Below are 18,681 nucleotides of genomic sequence, written 5' to 3'. Positions count from 1 at the left end.
GCGGTGCACGGACCAGGCGCAAGAAAATCGCTTCGTCCTCGTTCGACTCCCGCAATAGCACCGCGCAGGCCATCAGCCATCTCACCCTCCTGTGCTGGTCCTTGATCCGAAGTAGACCGGCTACCTGGTCTCTATCAATTCTTTTTCTTCCATCCACTAGTCACCAATTCTGCTCCACCGCTATCCTTGAGCAGACAGACACTGTTTACCATGTCTCTCTTCCGCAATTGCAGGGCTGCCACCGTGCAGTTCCGCGGCTTCACCTCATCCTCCTGTCTGCGGGTCGGCCCCGAGTCTCCCAACTTCGTCGACATCCCTCAACCCATTCAGCCCGATCTTCCTTCGAAGCCCCGCGTCAAGGGTACCCTGCCCGTCCCCCGAGAACTCTTCCCGGCCCGCCGCAAGGACAAGCCGACAGAGGCATACATCAATGCCGCGACGCCTCTTCCGACCAAGGAGACCAACTTGGACCCCAATGACCCCAACACCGAATACATTGAGTGGAAGAAGCGCATGGCGGAGATGAGACGCAAAAACCTCCGCGAAGGTCTCCTGGAACTACACACCCGGAAGCAGCGGACGGACAAGGCCATGATGCAGCGGAGTTTGGAGAAGCAGAAGCGTCGGGACCGTATCCTCCGCCAGCCTGAGAGAGAAGACCAGCGGTTGACCCGTAACTCCGTCATTCAGGACATGCTACCCAAACATACCGCCGTGCTGCCAGATCCTGACCGCGAGACCCGCCTGGCTGAGTCCAAGGCCCGCCTCGAGTACCAGCAGGCTGTGAAGGAGGCCGAGCGTCAAGACAACCTGCAAGAGCTGTACATGAATGCTCGGAACTTCATTACCACAGAGGCTCAGCTTCTGGCTGAGATTGAGCGAGTCTTCCCCGAGGGTGAGAACGAGGCCTGGCGCAGTGACCACCAGGAGGGCGAGAACATCTGGAACTTGGGTGTGCCCCCTACTGTCCAGGGTATTGTCAACGAGACCAGGAAGAGCGAGACCGCTCGCTGGGACGTCATCCAGAACAGAGTCAAGCAGCTGGGAGAGCAGATCACTGGTGGCAAGTTGTGAGCCCATGTATTTATTTAGACGGTTGTACATTACACTATTTTCTTTTTCCTAGTTCGGTTTTATTCATTCTGTTTTGTCATGCAATTTATTGGTTTGTACTAGCTTTACCTGTTTGTATACCTATTGTACCTGAACGAATTGAACATCTCAGTCATATAGCTTTTCCGGGTGCTCAAAAACTGTCACAAAACGCCATCGCTATGCAACACAAATGCCTGAACGCCGCAACCAACAATATAACGACCCAAATCCAGAAGCTCTATCAGCGGAGGAAATCAGAAATCATGACCATAGCTCACGAGCTGGCTTCTGGAGCGCCTGCACTTGAGACAGCCGCCAAGGCAGCACCTTCAGTAGCCACAGGTCTGGAAATACCCATCGTACTTGTAACCTCTCGCTTGGACACTTCCTCATCAATGAAGCACCCAAGACCTGCAAAGGCCTCCATCAGAGTACGCGAGTAGTATTCTTGAAGGTCGTATCCACCGGCCTGCATACGAGTGTCCTGGCGAATAGGGTCGAGGTAGCTGTTCGGGTAATGGTCGCGCAGAGTATAATAGTCCCTCTTGTTGGGAATGAGGCCACCAAAAGGATCGTAAGGCTTTTCAGGCTCGGGCGTCTTGATCTTCTTGAGACCCTTGATCAGACCAGAATCACCACTTTCATCTGCCCTGTCCGCCGTGGTGAGGGCACCCTGGCCGGCCTTCCTGGCATCGGAATTACGCAAAGCAGCTTGCTTTTGTCGGATGCGGTCTTCTTCACTACGACGAGCAGAAGATTTCTTGAGCAACACCTTGTGGCCTTCGCGGGCGATAGCCGCTGCGTCGCCAGGTCGACCTGCCGCAAGACGACTGAGGACATCTTCTCGACCGGCAAGCATTTCCTTCCGCTCATTCTCATATTCCAGTCTAGCTGCCTCTCGCCGAAGACGTGCCAGTTCTTGTTCGTGTGTCTGTTGCTCTCGGAAGGACGAGGCCTCTTGTGCTTCGAGGGCTTGGTTCGCGCGAATCGAGCGCATGTTGTCTGCAGCATATCTTTGCAGATCGCTTTCCGTCTTGGCCACATCTGTGCCATGGACAAGGTTCGCTATTATCTCTTCGCGTTGTTCTAGGAAGTCATCGTATGCTCGTTTCGAATCAAACTCTTCTTCGCGGCGGTTGAGACTAGAGGAGAATTAGTGGTCATTCCTGGGCCTAGTGGATTGGCTCGTGGCGTACATCTGCATCACTCTGCGCCGAATGTCCACCTCCCTTTCCACATTGATATCCTCGAATGTCTGCTTGCGAAACCGGTTCTTGCGCAGAGTCTTGTGACAGCCCGCCACAGGACAGTTCGCGGGACCTGAGGAGAAGATCCGGTCCACGCAGGACTCGCACATCTTGTGGTAGCATTCTGGATTGATGAGAAATCGCATGTCTGGGTTCAGATACCGCGAGGATTTGCAGACAGGGCACACCTCTGCTGACAGTCAGTGTATATTCAAAAGGGTTATGGGAAGTAGACTTACCATCGTCATCCCCCCGATGAGCCATGATATCACGAGCAGGAGGCATTTTGAGGATCACTGCAGCTCAAAGAGGCTCTGAACAGCACAGTACGTGAGGCACGCGACACGTTGGGAGGAAGAACAATTGACGGTGATCCCTCAGTGGCATGGAAGGTTGATAATCCAGCTGCGTGCACGGGCCAATCATGTTCTGTTCTCCGCTCTTGTTCCGCGGCGGAACTTTTTCTTTGCCGCCGCCTTCCTTCTCTTTCTGTCCAGACTCTCCCCCTCCTAGTGTACTTTCACACTCCCACTGAACGGCTGCTTTCCCCAGATATCTCTCAGCATACTCTAGAGATGGGCGTTCCAAATAACAGCCTGCATGAGCTGGAGCGCCAGCGGCTCGAACTCGAGGGGAACATCTCGAAGCTGCAAGACTCCCTTTACCACTGGAGGACGTGGGAGGCCGAATACGATGGCCTCAAAGACGAGATAAACGACCTAGACGATGATGCAACAATGAATGACTACCTCCGAGTAGGACGCGACTTTGGTGGCTCTCTGGTCAACGAAGAGGAGGTCAAAGTGATTTTGGGAGAGAAACAAGGCGTGACGCGAACCAAGCAACAGGCGGTTGATTTGGTAACGAGACGAATCGACTACGTGAAGCAAAATGCGTCGACTATAGAGAAACGGCTACGTGCGGCAGAAGATCAACTTTACGCGCTCGACTCCCAAGATCGGTTACCGGTGGAACCTACGGCGGACTTTCCTATGACTGAGATTTTTGAGGAACTCGATGAGAACGGCGAGATCATTTCAAGCAAGACAACCACACCCGGCAGCGAGGCAACCGATCTTTTGGAGGTTTTGAAGAAGGCTGGTGTGAAGGATATACCTGATGTGGCTAAGGCCGATACGCCAGTATCGAGCTCGTCTCAGCAAGTCACTCAGACTACGGAGGAGGCGTCTTCCGCAGATAGTCTTGATAAAGACGATAAATCCACCAGCGAGGAGCCCTCCGCCAAGTCTTTGGGAAGCGATGCCAAGGAGACAAGCTCTGCGTTAGACCCGACCGTCGAAATTCATGGCGAGCGTCCTGTTATGGAAGTCGACGAGTCTCCGGAGGATGCTAAATTACGCCGTGAGATGCTCCAGTATAGTCTGAACGAAGTCGGGTCTGTCGTGGCGGAGCTTGAGTTGGACGAAGACGCAAGTGATATTTCCGTCGATGAGGACTATGATGCTTATGATTATGACGATGACGAAGATGAAGAGGAGGACGAATACGGAAGGAGCACTAGGCGTGTTTTGAGCGAAGACTATCACCGTCAGATGCGCGAGCTGGAGGAAAAGCTCAATGCTCGGGGAATGTGGAATGCCGGAAAAGACACGCAAACGCTCCCGAACGAAATCAAGCAGGACCTAGATCAGCCCAGTGTTGTTCGTGTCGAGAATAAGGCAGACACGAGTAGCGAGCCAGTCAAAGAGAAGAAACCGAAGAAGAAGGTTGCTTTTGCTGACGAACTCGACATCGCTCCGGCTTCCAAGCCTCCGGTTGTGGAGAAGAAGGTCGCTCCGGTCCGAGAGTCTAACGTGCCTGTTCTTCAGGATGCTGTTGTTGAACGCACAGAACCTGCTCGGAAAGAATCTGTGCAGAGTGATGCCCCGAAGAAAGTATCCCGGTTCAAGAGTGCCCGGAAAACCAACAACGCAACTGAAGACGCCACTGCGTCAACAACCCAACCTAGCAACACTTCTCGACCTGCCGAACCTCGCTCGGCTCTACGCAAGACTGAGACATCTACCACTGGGCCATCTCTACCTCTGTTCCCTGCGAAACCAGCGGAACCCAAGCCCTTCTCCCAGCCTATCTCCGACATCGTGGAGCAAGAAGACCCTACACCCAGGGGCCCCGAGGGGAAGATTCTTGCCGATACGCTCGTTGAACGGGAGACCCCAGCAGGTCCAGTAGTAGCACCAGAGCCCGATGAGCTCGACGAGCAGCTGCATAAGAAGGAGATTGCAACAGAGTTCTACAAGATTCGGAACCGCATGATCCAGCAAAATGGTGGCTTCGTAGGCGAGGAGCCGGAAATTGTGCCAATTGAGACTGAGGATGCGCCCAAACGGGTGAGCAGATTCAAGGCTGCCCGCATGAGGTAAGACTCAGATAGAACGAAACCCAAACAGATACCCAATATATACCGATGCACAGATGCATGATACTGCGACATTTTCATTCTCCCATTGTGCCGTAGAAAGGACCGAAACCAAGGTAGTCTCTACCTTGGCATGACTATACCGCTTTCCCATGGTATAGTCATTCAAAGTTTGAAGTCCAAGAATGAAGAATAGGGCTCTCTGACTGTGCTTCCGTTACTGGGTGTATTGGGCTCAGTTGAGTACTTACGGCCAGTTACAGATGGAGACATGGTTACGTTTCACCCTCGACATACTACACATATATATACCATAAAACCTTCTCAAACTCTCTGTAATAGTGGTTGTGGCAATAGTCTAGGTCCAATGTGAACCATGTACCTGGATAACGATAAGATTCCTGCATTATGTCCAGTTTCCATGGGATGGGGTATAAATAAGCGCTTCTTCTCCGCAGTTAAGCATCTATCAATGATACCCAGATACTACCTGATATCCAAGTCAACAAGCACGGAGACTGCCAGCCACAAGTGTGAACCAGTGGTTCATCTATGTGACTTTACAAGCAATGTGCATCCATCCATCTCAGATTCAACATGTGAACATTGATCGAGCTCCATCTTTCCCCTACCCCGCTAGGTAAAAGACGCAGCAGAGTTTCACAGCATCATGATGATGTTTACATCATAAACAGATCATTGATGGTTGGGTTGCTTTAGTTCAATATTTATCGGGACAGACCGCACGAAGATCCTAGGCATTTGAGTAATCAGCATCGATTACTTGATGAAGTAGTTATTTATGTATTTATTTACGTCAGATACGCATTGGCTATCTGGCTGACTGGCCCAGGAAAAGGAAACTGCTCTATTACATTATAATTTCGGAGTCGATCTGGGCTGCCTGATTGATCGCCGGTTGCTTAGGGACTCGATGAGGTCAAGACTGGGCAGCTGGATTTTAAAATGAAGATCGACATGGAAACGCTGTGCTGTACTTGATTCTGACAGCTCTAGTTCAACTCAACCAGCTTGGATAGTGTGAGACACTGGTGGACGTGCGCATTACATTATTGTTAGTCAAGGGAATCACTAATTGATTGTTAACTGGTTTAACTGATGCTATGTTGGGGTTGTTTGTTGTCCAACCCCGGCATGTCCGACGAAATCAAAATTTTGCGAGTCCTGCAGGCATCCATCTGTGTCTTGTCATCTGGATCGTTTACAGAATGCTTTGCATAAGCATTAATCCGTCCGTCCGTCCGTCGGACCGATCCTTGATTGAATGAAGGCTAGAGAGAGAGGAGAAGAAAATTGTGGAAAATTCGAATTGTGGATGTGTCCATTGTTCGGAGCATTGTGCTGCTGGTTTACTGTAAAGGTCTGGAATCGAACAGGTCGAGGGATAACCCACTTGTTTGCCCATCCTGGACACATGGATGGTGGGCCAGCACATAACTCACTTAACAGAGTAGAGAGGGATCAGAGTTTAGGTGGATTTCAGCCAACTGTCTAGACCTTGATTGACCGTTGTTAGGTGAGGGTGTACGTAAGCTTCTACAGAGTGCAGTGCGGGGATTTGGTCTGCAAAGTGCCCCGTTCTCAACGGCTTTGCTTTTGATTTTGATGAGACTGGAATTTTGAGGATCGTGGATAGGGAGAGAGTGAGAGTGAAATGTGATAGGGAACCCCTGGAGGCCCAATGGGACTGCTTTGACTGAGAAGTCGTGTTTCAGGATGGACTGGTTATATGGTTCGAACCAGAGTTCGATGTTCAAGAGATTGAGAAATGCTGAGGTGGGGAGATAAGCATGGAGCCAGGATGGGGCGGGTTTACTTACGACGCACTGCAGAAGCGCGACGGAGAATCTAATCGTGTTCCGGAGATGTAATGGAGAATAATAATATAGGAAAGTAATATTGAAAATGGCTAAAAGAGTATAGATTGAAATCGATCGCGCAGCCATCCAGATGCCGGCGAAGCTTATAGGGCACTGGCGGCCAACAGGGCTGCGTTGCCCACCTGTCAGATGGACGCCAATGACACGAGGCTGGTCAGGCCGGAATCCTGGGATTGTGTTGCCGTTGACCGGGTTGTTTCTATATATGTACGGCTCATAGTATATCTGTTTGTGTATCGTTTGTTGACACAATTGATCATTATCGTTTGGGTAAACACTTAGGCAACCATGGCTGCTACCATTGTCCCATGGAGGCAGATTGGTTATCGTTCAGGGTTGCCTAGAACCGGTCTTTGGTTCATATTCAGTTTCTTTTTCCGCTCTGCTTTTTCGGGAGGGAAAGGCAGCGAGCCAGGCATAGGGTCAGTAAGAATACCCCATGACGTGGCGCAGTGGCTCGGGTGGTGTATTGCCGGCAGACGAGAGAAGGAATAGGACGATGGATCCTGGAAGCCTCATGGAAGCTGGATGGAGGAAGTCCAGCGAGGCTGGCGTCATCCCCCACCTGCGGAACACGGGTTTACTATTGATCCGGGTGGACTGGGTTCTGCCGGGTTTCTCCGACCTTCCCAAAGAGTAGAATGATAGTCCCTCATATCCATTCTAATGACTATTCTCATCGAATAATCAACTCATCAATAATCCACCATGCCAAGGATTATTCCATCATGACATGCAGTCGCTCGCTGTACTGCTACTACGCGGGCTATGCTGCTTCCCAAGCGAGATCCAAAAGCTGCTCACCGAGTTCCTAAGCAACACATCCAAGGCAAGAGTCAACGTCAACTGTATCCCCCTACTCCGCACTGCATGTCGTATATGCTTCGAGTCCAAACCCTTCTGAGCATAATGCAAGGCACCCTTCCCCGGTTAATCCCAGGATTCCCATCCTTCCCTGTTGTTAGGCCGTGATGGTGGCTATAGCTCCCCCTCCACATCCCTCCCGACTTACGCGGACTATGCTTGATACTTGCACTTAGGATTGATTGCTTATGTCGAGCATAGAGCATAGAGCATTGTCGCTTACCTTGCGTTCCCGGTTTTCCGCTGTGAGCGATTATGAATAGAAGCAGGCCCGTGGGTGTCCTACCCATGTTCCTTGTATGGATAACAACAATGCTCGCTATGTATGGCTGAATGGCGTGTTGTACCGTGGGTGGCATTGCCATCTCGCCACCGGACTCGCAATAACCCGCCTGAGTCCATGAGTCCGGAAGGTCTTGACCAGGGCAGGGTTCCCGGCCGATCCAAAGGCTGCTCGATGGGGCTGGGTCCACAGTTGGCTTGTGCCCTGCATCGCCCGAGCCACTGATACCGCTTCTATCTCACAGCCAACTTCCAGATCGGGTGTTTTTCATAGAATTCCCCCCTCCACAAGGCCCAATGCTCATGACGTCTGCTTTCATTGCTCCTTCAATCCCGAAGCTTCCAGGCCCGGCGTTGTCGGACAACTTGCAGCTTGTTTATTCGCTGTCCGGTGGTGCCTAGCGGGATCAACGGTGGCCCTCCATGTTTCTTTTCCATGGTCAACTGCCAGTCCAGCAGAAGCAATGCAACTGGCTGAATGTCTGTTTCTATTTTTTCGAACTGCTGTGCTGTGGAGGTGTGCGTGTTGACTCTGTCCGGTTTACCACCGGCAATTGCCCATGACGTGCCTTTTATGTACCCACTATAGTTTATAAATATTGAGCGTACCCTGGGTTTTTCGGCTTGCTTGTTAGCTTACCCCGGCCAATAACCCTTCCAAAAACAATCTTTATTCTCACATCGCCCCCAATCCGTTCGCTTGCTTTCTAGCTGTCGCCTACTTTCGCTTTTGCAAGTATGAAGAACGTTGCGACCCTTGCAGCCTTCGCTGCTGGGGCTAATGCCCTTGTTGGCCGGAGCGACTCTTGCTGCTTCCACCTGACAGCTTCTGGTGATGCTTCTGGCACCATTGGCCAGCTGGGTGATGGTCAGAACCGCATCGGTGGTGGGCTTCCCGCAACCCAGTTCTGCATTGACTCCAACGGTGGCATCACTGACAGCAGCGGACGCGGTTGTGTTGTGACTAGTAAGCTATCCACATATGAATTATACCGGGTATGTTACTAACCACACATCCCTGACAGGCGAGACCACACAGTTCCAGTGTGACTTGGGTAAATCTCCTATGTCGGGTTTCTCCATCACCTCCTCTGGTGAGCTGGAGTACAACGGTGACGCCGATTTTGTTGCCTGCCAAACTGGCGACAACAATGAACTGAACCTTTACACCACTGAGAACTCCTCCGTCACTGGCTGCGAGAACATCAAGTTGACGGCTGATTCCTGCTCGGGCTCGGGTGCTGGCTCTGTTGGCTCCAGTTCTGCTCCGGCTTCGACCCCCGCCCCTCAGTCCAGCCAGCCGGCTCCGGCTCCGTCTTCCAGCGCTCCAGGTGTCCCTGGCGCTGGTGCGTCGACTAGCTGGGTACCCGGTGGCCCTGCCTCCAGTGCTCCGGGAGTTCCTGGCGCTGGCCAATCGACTGGCTGGGTTCCTGGTGGCCCTGCCTCTAGTGCTTCAGTGCCCTACGGTCCTGGTCCCCAGTCGAGCGGCGCCGTGCAGGTGACGACCGTCTATGTGACCGAAACCTACTGTGGCGCTGAGTCTACTCCTGTGGTTTCTGTTCCTGGAGAGACTACTGTCCCGCTGGTTCCCGTTGGACCTGGGTCTTCTGCTCCCGCTGGTTCCCAGCCGGCGCCCTCCGGATCCCCTGCTCCTCAGCCATCCGAGACTCCATCCTACCCTCAATCGTCCGAGAGCCCTGCTCCTCAGCCTTCGGAGACTCCTTCATACCCCCAGTCCTCGGAGACCCCGGCCCCCCAGCCTTCTGAGACTCCTGCTCCTCAGCCCTCCGGATCTCCGGCTCCTCAGCCTTCTGAGAGCTCTTACCCCGAAACCTCTGGCACTCCCGCCCCTCAGCCTTCCTCCTACCCCCAGACCTCTGGAACTCCTGCTCCCCAGCCGTCTGGCACTCCCTCTTACCCCCAGACCTCCGCGTCTCCCAGCAGCGCTCAGCCTTCTGGCACGGCCACTCAGTCTTCCTCTGCCAGCTGCCCCACTGATCTTTCTGGCGACTATGAGTACCCTCACCTGATCGTCCCGATCAACTCTTCCACTCCCGACACCGCCTATGGTACTCAGTACTTCGGCACCGTCTCCTCCACTGTCTCGACCATCTTCAACTTCGACATCCCCTCTTCGGACTCTGGAAAGACCTGCAGTCTGATCTTCCTGTTCCCTACCAAGGATCAGCTCGAGACCTCCGACTACACTTTCAGCGGAGACGGCAAGGTTGACTTCTCCCAGCTCGAGTCTGCTGCTAGCGAGTCGACGACCTACAACAACGCTCCTGGAGTCAAGCAGGACTACGGCGACTTCACCCTCTCGCCTGGCAACTCTTACCTGATCTCCACTTTCTCTTGCCCGGCTGGCCAGACTGTCAGCTACGAGATGAAGGAGGCTGGTAGCACCTACCTCAACTTCTTTGAGGACTACAACCCCTCTCCGTAAGTGTATCACATGTCATCATCTGTGAACTACTGCTAACTGAAAATCTAGTCTCGGTCTGTACATCACGGTCTGCTAAGCTCGTCAGACGTAGCGATCGCATCCGGCAACGCGAACATGATTAATGGACCCGTTATGTTCTATTTATTGATTTTTATTCCCTTTAGTTTAAGACATGACCATTCCTTCTTTTGATACTTAACCGGGTGCCGGATACGGTCTCTGACCGGAGAGACTATGGATATTGGAAATACAAAATTGGTTATATCAACGATAATTCTTTGTCAGCTAGTAGCGGTGTATTATAAGCTACAGCTCTTGGGTCTAATTACATTAATCAAGTATGCCTATCAGACATTTGATACGAATCCGCGTAGTATTGACTTCATATCCCAAGAGTTCTTTATCTGACCCAATTGCAAACATTCACCCAGCAAGATCCCTGCAAGGGACCATGTCAGATACAAGAAAAAGAAACAGGCGAAGATTATGAAGCACACATGCCGTCTAAACCCATTCTGAGTACCAACAGTAACCCCGTGATCACTTTCCATTATACATAATATCATCTACTGTAAGTTCACATCGTAGATCCCATCTATTCTTACAAAAACGTGGGCTATGCAGGGTAAGCTGGACTAAGTGGACATCAGACCCCGGCCCACATCATATTATCCATCACTGCTTACCCACCCAGGCAGCACCGTTTTCCTTCGCTTACTGTGCACAATCAATAAAGGCATTGTTAGCATAGCACAAATTTGTATGTTATCTTTCGCAATCGGCCCCAATTCAGGGTGTACAAAGGGTTTGCGGTGGATCTGGTCCCTGTGGAAACTGATCCCTTCGCTACGACGTTATCCGTCAACTCCCGGCTCGAGAGATAAATCTCCACTCCACTGAGTGGATGTTGTAGAATTTTTCTGCTGCTTTAAATAGATTTATTGAGGTATCTGAGTAGTAAGAAGAAATTGAGGGAGATTCCCAAGCTAATCAGACCGAGTAGTCGTCATTGAGGTAATTGTCAGTACGAATGATTGCCCTAGAACCAAGATAAGTGAGGCATTGTACGTAATGAAGCTTCGTCATATGCTTAGGGTTACTGTGAAGATCGACCATATTAGTACTCTGTGTCATAATTCGTGGATTGTTGTCTGACAAGGGTCTGCTGCATTGAACTAATCTGATGCTCTACACTTCGTGTTAGCATTCGCGTCTTTTCTTGGCTGTACAGCTGCGTCGGATCATCTAGAAAGCATGCGCATCGGGCACACGCTGATCTGGAGATCTTCAATGGGGCGGTGCAAGGCTCTGGTGGTTGAAGAAAGTAAGCAGTGCGTCATGTCATGTGAAATGATTCGGTGAAGCAGCAAAAGAACTACGTGCTGCAGGTTGAGTCTGTCCTTCTGGATTAGCGTTATTGATTGGTTAATTAGTACAATAAGTTGGTAACAAATGCTGAATAAAGAGCAGAGCTTCATATCAAAATAGCATATGCCCTAAATATGTATAGACATCACTCAAGCAAGATTACTGGGTTTCACAGGAGCAAGTGCAACCTCTTCGTCTTCATCCTGTATTCCACGTCTTCGTCTATCACGAGATAACCATGAAGCTTTCTCTCGAATCCAACGCTTGATCTTGCACCAGATTGTAGTGGACTGCTGTATTTGAATCTCAGTAAGCTGGGCTTGGAGATTGCTGATTTCCTCGAGTGCCGCGTGAAGATCATTCTGGACTTGTCCTTTCATTTCACAAGCGACTGATAATTCTTTCGTAGTACTGTCCAAGTCTGCCAACACGCTAGCAAGTTGAGAAGTGATAGATTCGATCTGTTCCTGCTTGCCATTTATCTCTTTGCGCATCTCTTCATTGATGTTTCTGATTCTTTCATTGGCGCACCGTACATTTGACAGTTCGGCTGTGATATCGTTCAGCTGTTTCTGCTTGTCATAGACCTCCTTGCGCATCTCTTCATTGGCGTCCTTGAGACTGTTATTGTTGCCTCGCACATCTGACAATTCGGCCGTGATCTCGGTTAACTGTCTCATCTTGAGATCGCGCGCACCCTGTAGATCACTAATGGTACATGTGAGCATGCTGTTATTGCCTTGTACATCGGACAGTTCGGCCTTGACTTCTCCCAGCAGTTCTTGAAGATGTGCACAGTCCTGTTCTCTTGACATAGCCTCCACCCTCAGACGAACATTCTCTTCGCGCTGAGCCCAACAATTATCCAGAGTATTCTCAAGCCTAGTCTGCAAAACCCGAAAATCATACAACTTCCCCGCCTCTACCAAATTCCCCGCCTCTATCAACTCCGAGTACTTGCTATCTTCCCCTGGTTGGGGAAATCCGGAAGATTTCTTGATCTCGTCATGAAGTACCTGGTATAATGGATGCCTCGTCCCCTTCCGCTCTTTATACGGCCAGTACAAATTTTGAAGACTGGCAAGAGTATCATGCCATCCGGACACGACCTCGTGCACCTGGCCACAATGATAATCGCATAATCCCCGCTCAGCAATATCTTTCAGCTCGTCGTCTGATATCTCGTGTGGCAGTTTCCTGGCCAGCTGGCTTAACGTTTCCCGGATAATCTGGTAGTCTGAATAGGGGATGTCCCAGCGACAGCGACTATCGTATCTGGAACGTGCGCGACCAAGACAGAACATTCCTTGATCGTGAGGGCCTTTGGTAATTTGGAGGATGCGGTCTGGGTCCCAGAGTGTGGTGGTCATGGTGGTAGTAGCATTCTCTGTGGGTTGATGGGGTTGTTGAATACTTGGATATGTGGAATAGGGAAGCTCATATATTAAGTCGATCTCTGTTCTCAAGTGCGGGGTGCGAGAAGCATAGCCCGCTGTAGCTGCATGATGCTGCGCCGCCTTTTTGGTTGGATTGTAATCCTTGCTTTGTTGTGGCCAATCGACGCTTGAATGAGGGAGGAGACAGCCTTGTTAAGTTGATGGGTTATCATATCGTTAGCCGCCGTCTATGCTAGAAATATTACAAATGGGAAAAAGACCATTTGGATGTTCATTTAATCCTCAGATATTGTGTTTGGTACAGTCTTTAGGATCCTTTGTGTACGTTTCAAGGAAATTCTTCATTCTGAAAGTTCATATTTTGTGAGTAGATCCATTGGTGCAGGCTATACATGTGACTAGGATAATGAGGGCTAATCAACGTAGACGTTATGACTATCCGCAAAGATGGACATGTCTTATAAATGTAATATGTGGATAATGATGCTAGTGAGATAAATGCTCGAATTCAACTGAACTGACGATTTCTATACATGTATATGAAGCGAAAATCTTCTCAAATGGCAAACGACAAAGAAAGCAGAACACAAAACCACAGGCATGAATGAATGTAGAGTGAGGTAGTTAGCTCCAAGCCTCCCTAACCTTCTCGGGGCAAATGCCTATAAAAATTACATCACCTGTCAACTGTCCCAAAACAACCGTATTCCCAATAACTTCTTTTGCGCTCCAATATCCCTGATATTGAGGTGGAATCCGTAAGAACCTATCTTTACCGAGGCCTATCCAATCATAAGTCACCGATATGATGTTGCCCTGGGACTTTGGATGAATCCTGTATTCATTCAGGTTGGTGTCGAAAAGCCACGAATATCCGTCGCTCTTCTTGGCTTCCTTGAACCATGACGGCCCGTCCTCTTCCTCCAAGGTCTGCCGCAAATTGCCATCGGAAACATTCCACACTTGGACTCCGATGCTAACAGAGCCCGCCGCCAACAGCTTGCCATCCGGTGAGAATTGCAACTGATCTGTAGAGCAGTCGGTAAAGATATGTTCCTTCATGCCTGTCTCCGTATCCCACAGCCTCACCGTTTTATCAAGCATATGACCGGTAGCCAGGAGGTTTCCAGATGATGAGAAAGCTACTGTATAAACATGTTCAAAAAATGATAGACAGTTTGGGGAATCTGTCACATCAAATATGGACGAGCCCTGTCTCTTCGGCTCCACGGTCCACTTGCATGTGCCCGTAACCGCATCCCATAAGCACATTCTGTGATCCCAAATAACCAAAAGCAAGTTCTCATCCGGTGAGAACAACATGCAGTTCGTGATACCAGAACAGTTCGACGATAAGTTATGCTGCAAGGTTCCATTTGATACGTCCCATATCTTAATTGGTCCGTCCATCGAGGACACAGCTAACAGGTGGCCCTTTGGGGAGATGGAGATTCTCAAAGATGCATCTGAGTGACCTTGTAGTACGTGTTGCACTGTGCCCGTGAGAATGTTCCAGAGCCTCACTGTGTTATCCTCGGAGCTACTAGCCAGAAACGCTCCCGTTGGCGAGGGTTGTACTGCTTCTACTGGCCCTGTTTGTCCTTGTTGAGCATGCTGAACTTCACAACGAGTGGTATCCCAGAGAGTCACCTCACCACCAGCCGCGGAAGCCACAATCTTGTTGTCTGGTGAGAATCTGACTAGTTCAACACTCGTTTTGCGGCTAGCAAAGGTGGATAATATGGGGCTATGGCATATGTCCCAGATGGTCAGCCCTTGCGCACAACCTAAAGTCAGATATCTCCCATCATGAGAGAAATCCACAGAATGAATAGAGCAATCATTGGCATGGCACTGTAGAGTATTATGCACGGTTCCTTTACATATGTCCCAAAACTCCAATATACCATTCCCTGATCCTAAGGCTAGGAATATCCCATCTGGTGAGACTGCTATTGATCCAATCATTCCGCCGTGGCTTTTGAGTGTATGTCGTAGTTCGAAATTGACAGTATCCCAGAGCTCTATTGTGCCATTCTCCATTGCGCGGACCAGTAAACCACCGTCGTGCGGGAGCTCGGCCAAAAGAAGTTCAGAGGAAGTCTCTTCTTCTTCATACTCCAAGCGTACACTTTGCTGTAGCTCTCCGGATATTGTGCTCCATGTTGTCAATTTTCCGTCAAGGGATGCCGAAACCAATTGCTCATTTGATAAGAACACTATCGCAATAACACCATGTTCTCCTTTCAGGGTATGTCTCAAAGTACCAGAAAGAGAGTCCCACAATAGTATTGTGCCGCTGTTCCAGGATGACCAAGCCACTAACTTTCCATCTGGTGAAAATGCGCCTATTTTAGTCGCATCCCTGACATGAGTCGATTCCTCAAGCGTATGTCGTAAGTCACCAGTACTGGCTTCCCACAGCCTTAGTCCATTAGTAGTATCTGTGAGGAGCAATTGTCCATCAGGAGAAAATTCCAAGCATTCTATATACTCAGCTCCAACCTCGAGTATTTGTAATTCAGCACCCCAATACTCAGGCACTCTGGGTAGTTGAGAGAAATATGGTGAGACATAGTGGAAAAACGTGTTTCTGATCGTACATTTTTCTGGTGCGAATAGCAATGCGGAGGAATATAGCTGTAGCGGATATTCTTTGGCGATCTGGATATTCTTTAGAGTAAATCGCTTTGCATCGTAAAGAAATCTTGATATTCGATCTGAGTGTGACGTCTGTATATTGTGAACATTCAGTAAGTTCGGCTCGCTAATAGAGATAATGACGCGTACCTGTACAATCGAGAGTAACATATTGACACTGCCTATTGTTTCTGGTAGATGTCCTAAGATACTCATTGCTTCCAGCCAGTGAAGAAAATGCTTTTTGAGAAATTCATGTATTTCGTCGTGATCAGAAAGAATCAGAGCTCCCTGGTGAAGATGATGAACCCAATATCGGCTAGAGTAGCGAAGTTCTGCTGGAAAACACCCTTCAATTTGCTTCGTGGTAATATCATCTCTAAAGGTTCCATGTTTGCGCAGGTCACAGATGTCCTGTCGAAGTCCATGTTGGGGATCCATCATGACTGCAATGCACTTATGAACCAAATCGCGATGCGTTGACTGCCCGTCCACTGATAATTTTGTTTTCTCTTTTGTCTCTGGATGAAGTAGGAATTCACGGAAAGAAAGATGGAACATTCTGACTGGTCTGTTCTTGTCCTTTGGAATGCTCAGGACTGAATGAAGTGAGTCTAGTCTGGTGCGAATTAGGCTCTCTTTCATATTTATCAGCTTTGAAAGCGAAGCAATGGAAAGTGGGCTTTCGAGAGCAACGATTGCCCCAACCACCTGGCGGAATTGCTTGACCAATTCATTCTGAGCTCGTCGATCCTGTCCTTCGAGGAGTTTGTCTAAAACAGGCAAGTAAGTTTTATCCAGGTTAGAGTTGTTGTATTGACGTTTCAATATGTCGTTCAAGCTGTTGTCTGGATCCCATCGGTAGTCCCCTAATAAGCGACAGACAGTTTCAGCGAAGATGAAAAGCGGTATTGCCATGTCGATCAGAGCTTGTGTCTTGGTTTCTCCAGGCCATTTATCTTCGAGATTCTTGTTCTTTCGGACTTTCGATAAACGGTCCTCAAAGAATAGAGCCATATCGTGCTTGATTGTAGGACGTTGAATTTCATGGAGAACGACATCTTTGTGTTCACCTTCTATCTGCTCAAAGCCCTCAAAAATTGGGTGTTCGGGTCGGCTGGTGATGAAGACCTTCAATTGTATCGTTTTCGATTCTTGCACCCGAGGAAGAAGTCGAATGATCGTCTCAATGCTTCGCTCCTCACACTCATCCAGGGCATCGACCACAACGACAAGCGGTAGGCGCTGTCCATTGCTCAATTCCATACTCAAAAGTGGCCTTAACAACAGATGATCAAATTGTTCCTTAACTGACTTGGAGATTATCGTCAAGTCATTGTCAATGACAGTGGCAATCTTTGTCCTCAATTGGCGAAGGGCGATCATGAATTGCATTGCGATAGTGGTGATGAACCGCAAGGCTTTCCCACGATCACCCTCCCCTCTTTTGAAAAAGAAGCTTGCCCCTAGAAGCTCCCTCTCTTGCAGCTTTCGCGCCACTGTCCGGGAGATTGTTGATTTACCAGTTCCGGCTACACCCCTCAACCAAAAGATAGTCTTCCCCTGAGGATCATCGACCCAATCCATGATCTCATCAAGAAGCTCAACTCTTGTACCTTCCAGACATTCGTGGGCCTCATCCATATCGGAATCAAAATTAGCACCTTCAGCTATCGGCAGCTTGGCGAGATCGATCTTCTGGTCAATACCCCGGATACCGTCAAGGATCCGATCAACTCCAAGCAGAATATTATCTGCTTCTTGTTTCCGCTGCATTTCTTGAAACATTTGCAACCACTTTCCCAGCTGCGTTTCCTCTGTGTCAATCGAGGACTGAATTTCTGTCAGGGGCAGGTTTGCCAGGTCCATCACACTATGCATCAGTCTCTTTCCTGTATTTGAACGATAAATGTTCATTGCCTCCGCTGCATATTTTAGAACAGCCATATAGACCCTCACGATGGCATCCTCAATCTTTTCATTCAGCTCAGATCTCTCGTCGCGGTAAAGTTTCTCTACAAAGGCAAACCGAGCTAGGATGTCAGTCAAGATGGCAGATGACTGAAACCAAGCCATCTGTTGAACACGATAATTCTGTGTCATCTACCAAGACTATGTTAGGGCAAGTGAGCTTTGTAGAGACAATGATGTCAAACATACCGTCAACCCCAGGGAGACGACTGTCCAGGCACTTGACGCGTGGGCAGTGGGGTCGAATGCCACGATTGCACTGATAATATCCTTGCAGCTCAACGTGGCTGTCAAGATTTTGTTTGCAGCATCCCGAAGTCGTGAGTCTCCTCTTTTCGACATCCTTATTTCGTATTGTGCTTTGACGGTTTGAATTACATCATCTAGTGTTTTGCGCACAGGGGTTGCATCGTCATCGTGATTGTCGCCGTTCTGATCGTTCTTCTTCAACGGCGTTATATTCTGGCGCTGCTTCTCATCCAACGTGTTGTATGCTTCTTGCCAGAGATTCCGTTTCTCAGTCTTCCTGTTGAGGTGAGGCAGGATGGTGTCCGAGCTCAATTGAACCTGTTTATCCTCTGCTGGCAAGGCATCTGATTTAGGTTCCGGTTGAGCCACTGGCTCCAGCGTCGAACAGGTACCAGAAAGAGCATTAAACGATATTTGTGGTGGAATGTTTGATAGATTCGTGGTTTCCTCCCGAGGCTGTTGTTTGGGGCGCCTCTTTCGAAAGGGATTTCGTAGCTTGGGACAACCCATGGTGCGCGGGGTTCTATGCGTGTTTACTCGAGCGAAAAGCGCCGGTCGGGGGATGAGCAAGCATCTTTAAGCCAACAAAGAATATTTGCTTTTTCTCAGCTCTAGGTCTCAGGGCTGAGAGACTAGTAATTTTCCGTTTTTCCGAGTTGTTCCTAGTGCTTCATGTATGAGTTGGCGCCCAACAATAGGGCGAAGTACACGTAAACCCCACCGGGATTCTAACATTTAGTACGCAGCGCTACGGAGTAGGTCGGCACAAACAATGATTGGATCTGCTAGCATGAACGGAGCTCACCACAATCTGGACAACACCCAAAGGTGGTTCATTCCA

The 18,681-nt window shown here is 49.5% G+C and overlaps 6 protein-coding genes across 6 annotated transcripts; 3 read left to right on the top strand and 3 right to left on the bottom strand.

Annotated features, from left to right (window-relative positions):
* The first annotated feature begins 75 nt into the window (after positions 1–75).
* BO79DRAFT_210309 (uncharacterized protein) lies at positions 76–1,220 on the top strand. Its single transcript, XM_025682774.1, has one exon. It carries the CDS (start codon positions 211–213, stop codon positions 1,072–1,074), a length of 864 nt encoding a protein of 287 aa, XP_025537328.1. The 5' UTR covers positions 76–210; the 3' UTR covers positions 1,075–1,220.
* A 149-nt stretch (positions 1,221–1,369) lies between these two features.
* BO79DRAFT_246866 (TFIIH/NER complex subunit TFB3) lies at positions 1,370–2,675 on the bottom strand (the record flags this gene model as incomplete). The annotated part of the gene is made up of 3 exons (XM_025685601.1): positions 2,582–2,675; positions 2,292–2,532; positions 1,370–2,237 (listed from the first exon to the last, which is right to left on the bottom strand). Exons 1-3 carry the CDS (start codon positions 2,625–2,627, stop codon positions 1,370–1,372), a joined length of 1,155 nt encoding a protein of 384 aa, XP_025537327.1. The 5' UTR covers positions 2,628–2,675.
* A 242-nt stretch (positions 2,676–2,917) lies between these two features.
* On the top strand, positions 2,918–4,918 carry BO79DRAFT_199094 (prefoldin-like protein; the record flags this gene model as incomplete). Its single annotated transcript, XM_025681393.1, has 2 exons — positions 2,918–4,722; positions 4,822–4,918. 2 exons carry the CDS (start codon positions 2,918–2,920, stop codon positions 4,916–4,918), a joined length of 1,902 nt encoding a protein of 633 aa, XP_025537326.1.
* A 3,492-nt stretch (positions 4,919–8,410) lies between these two features.
* BO79DRAFT_210308 (putative GPI anchored cell wall protein) lies at positions 8,411–10,500 on the top strand. Its single transcript, XM_025682773.1, has 3 exons — positions 8,411–8,736; positions 8,795–10,211; positions 10,264–10,500. Exons 1-3 carry the CDS (start codon positions 8,508–8,510, stop codon positions 10,289–10,291), a joined length of 1,674 nt encoding a protein of 557 aa, XP_025537325.1. The 5' UTR covers positions 8,411–8,507; the 3' UTR covers positions 10,292–10,500.
* A 1,156-nt stretch (positions 10,501–11,656) lies between these two features.
* BO79DRAFT_210307 (uncharacterized protein) lies at positions 11,657–13,008 on the bottom strand. Its single transcript, XM_025682772.1, has one exon. It carries the CDS (start codon positions 12,951–12,953, stop codon positions 11,733–11,735), a length of 1,221 nt encoding a protein of 406 aa, XP_025537324.1. The 5' UTR covers positions 12,954–13,008; the 3' UTR covers positions 11,657–11,732.
* A 473-nt stretch (positions 13,009–13,481) lies between these two features.
* On the bottom strand, positions 13,482–18,359 carry BO79DRAFT_177352 (uncharacterized protein). The gene is made up of 3 exons (XM_025679921.1): positions 17,781–18,359; positions 15,771–17,723; positions 13,482–15,713 (listed from the first exon to the last, which is right to left on the bottom strand). Exons 1-3 carry the CDS (start codon positions 18,348–18,350, stop codon positions 13,605–13,607), a joined length of 4,632 nt encoding a protein of 1,543 aa, XP_025537323.1. The 5' UTR covers positions 18,351–18,359; the 3' UTR covers positions 13,482–13,604.
* Positions 18,360–18,681: the final 322 nt, after the last annotated feature.

Source organism: Aspergillus costaricaensis (genome assembly GCF_003184835.1).
Source record: "Aspergillus costaricaensis CBS 115574 unplaced genomic scaffold BO79scaffold_25, whole genome shotgun sequence".
Lineage (NCBI taxonomy): Eukaryota > Fungi > Ascomycota > Eurotiomycetes > Eurotiales > Aspergillaceae > Aspergillus > Aspergillus costaricensis.
The sequence above is the reverse complement of the archived record's forward strand: the minus strand, read 5'-3'. Positions and strand labels throughout refer to the sequence as shown.

Excerpts from the sequence above, each read along its gene's own strand:
- BO79DRAFT_210309 (XM_025682774.1), top strand. The coding sequence starts at position 211 with ATGTCTCTCTTCCGCAATTGCAGGGCTGCCACCGTGCAGTTCCGCGGC.
- BO79DRAFT_210308 (XM_025682773.1), top strand. The coding sequence starts at position 8,508 with ATGAAGAACGTTGCGACCCTTGCAGCCTTCGCTGCTGGGGCTAATGCC. Across the intron at positions 8,737-8,794 it reads ACGCGGTTGTGTTGTGACTA|GCGAGACCACACAGTTCCAG; the intron begins GTAAGCTATCCA and ends CATCCCTGACAG. Across the intron at positions 10,212-10,263 it reads GAGGACTACAACCCCTCTCC|TCTCGGTCTGTACATCACGG; the intron begins GTAAGTGTATCA and ends CTGAAAATCTAG.
- BO79DRAFT_210307 (XM_025682772.1), bottom strand. The coding sequence starts at position 12,953 with ATGACCACCACACTCTGGGACCCAGACCGCATCCTCCAAATTACCAAA.
- BO79DRAFT_177352 (XM_025679921.1), bottom strand. The coding sequence starts at position 18,350 with ATGGGTTGTCCCAAGCTACGAAATCCCTTTCGAAAGAGGCGCCCCAAA. Across the intron at positions 17,724-17,780 it reads TCGTCTCCCTGGGGTTGACG|ATGACACAGAATTATCGTGT; the intron begins GTATGTTTGACA and ends TAGTCTTGGTAG. Across the intron at positions 15,714-15,770 it reads TGTTACTCTCGATTGTACAG|ACGTCACACTCAGATCGAAT; the intron begins GTACGCGTCATT and ends CACAATATACAG.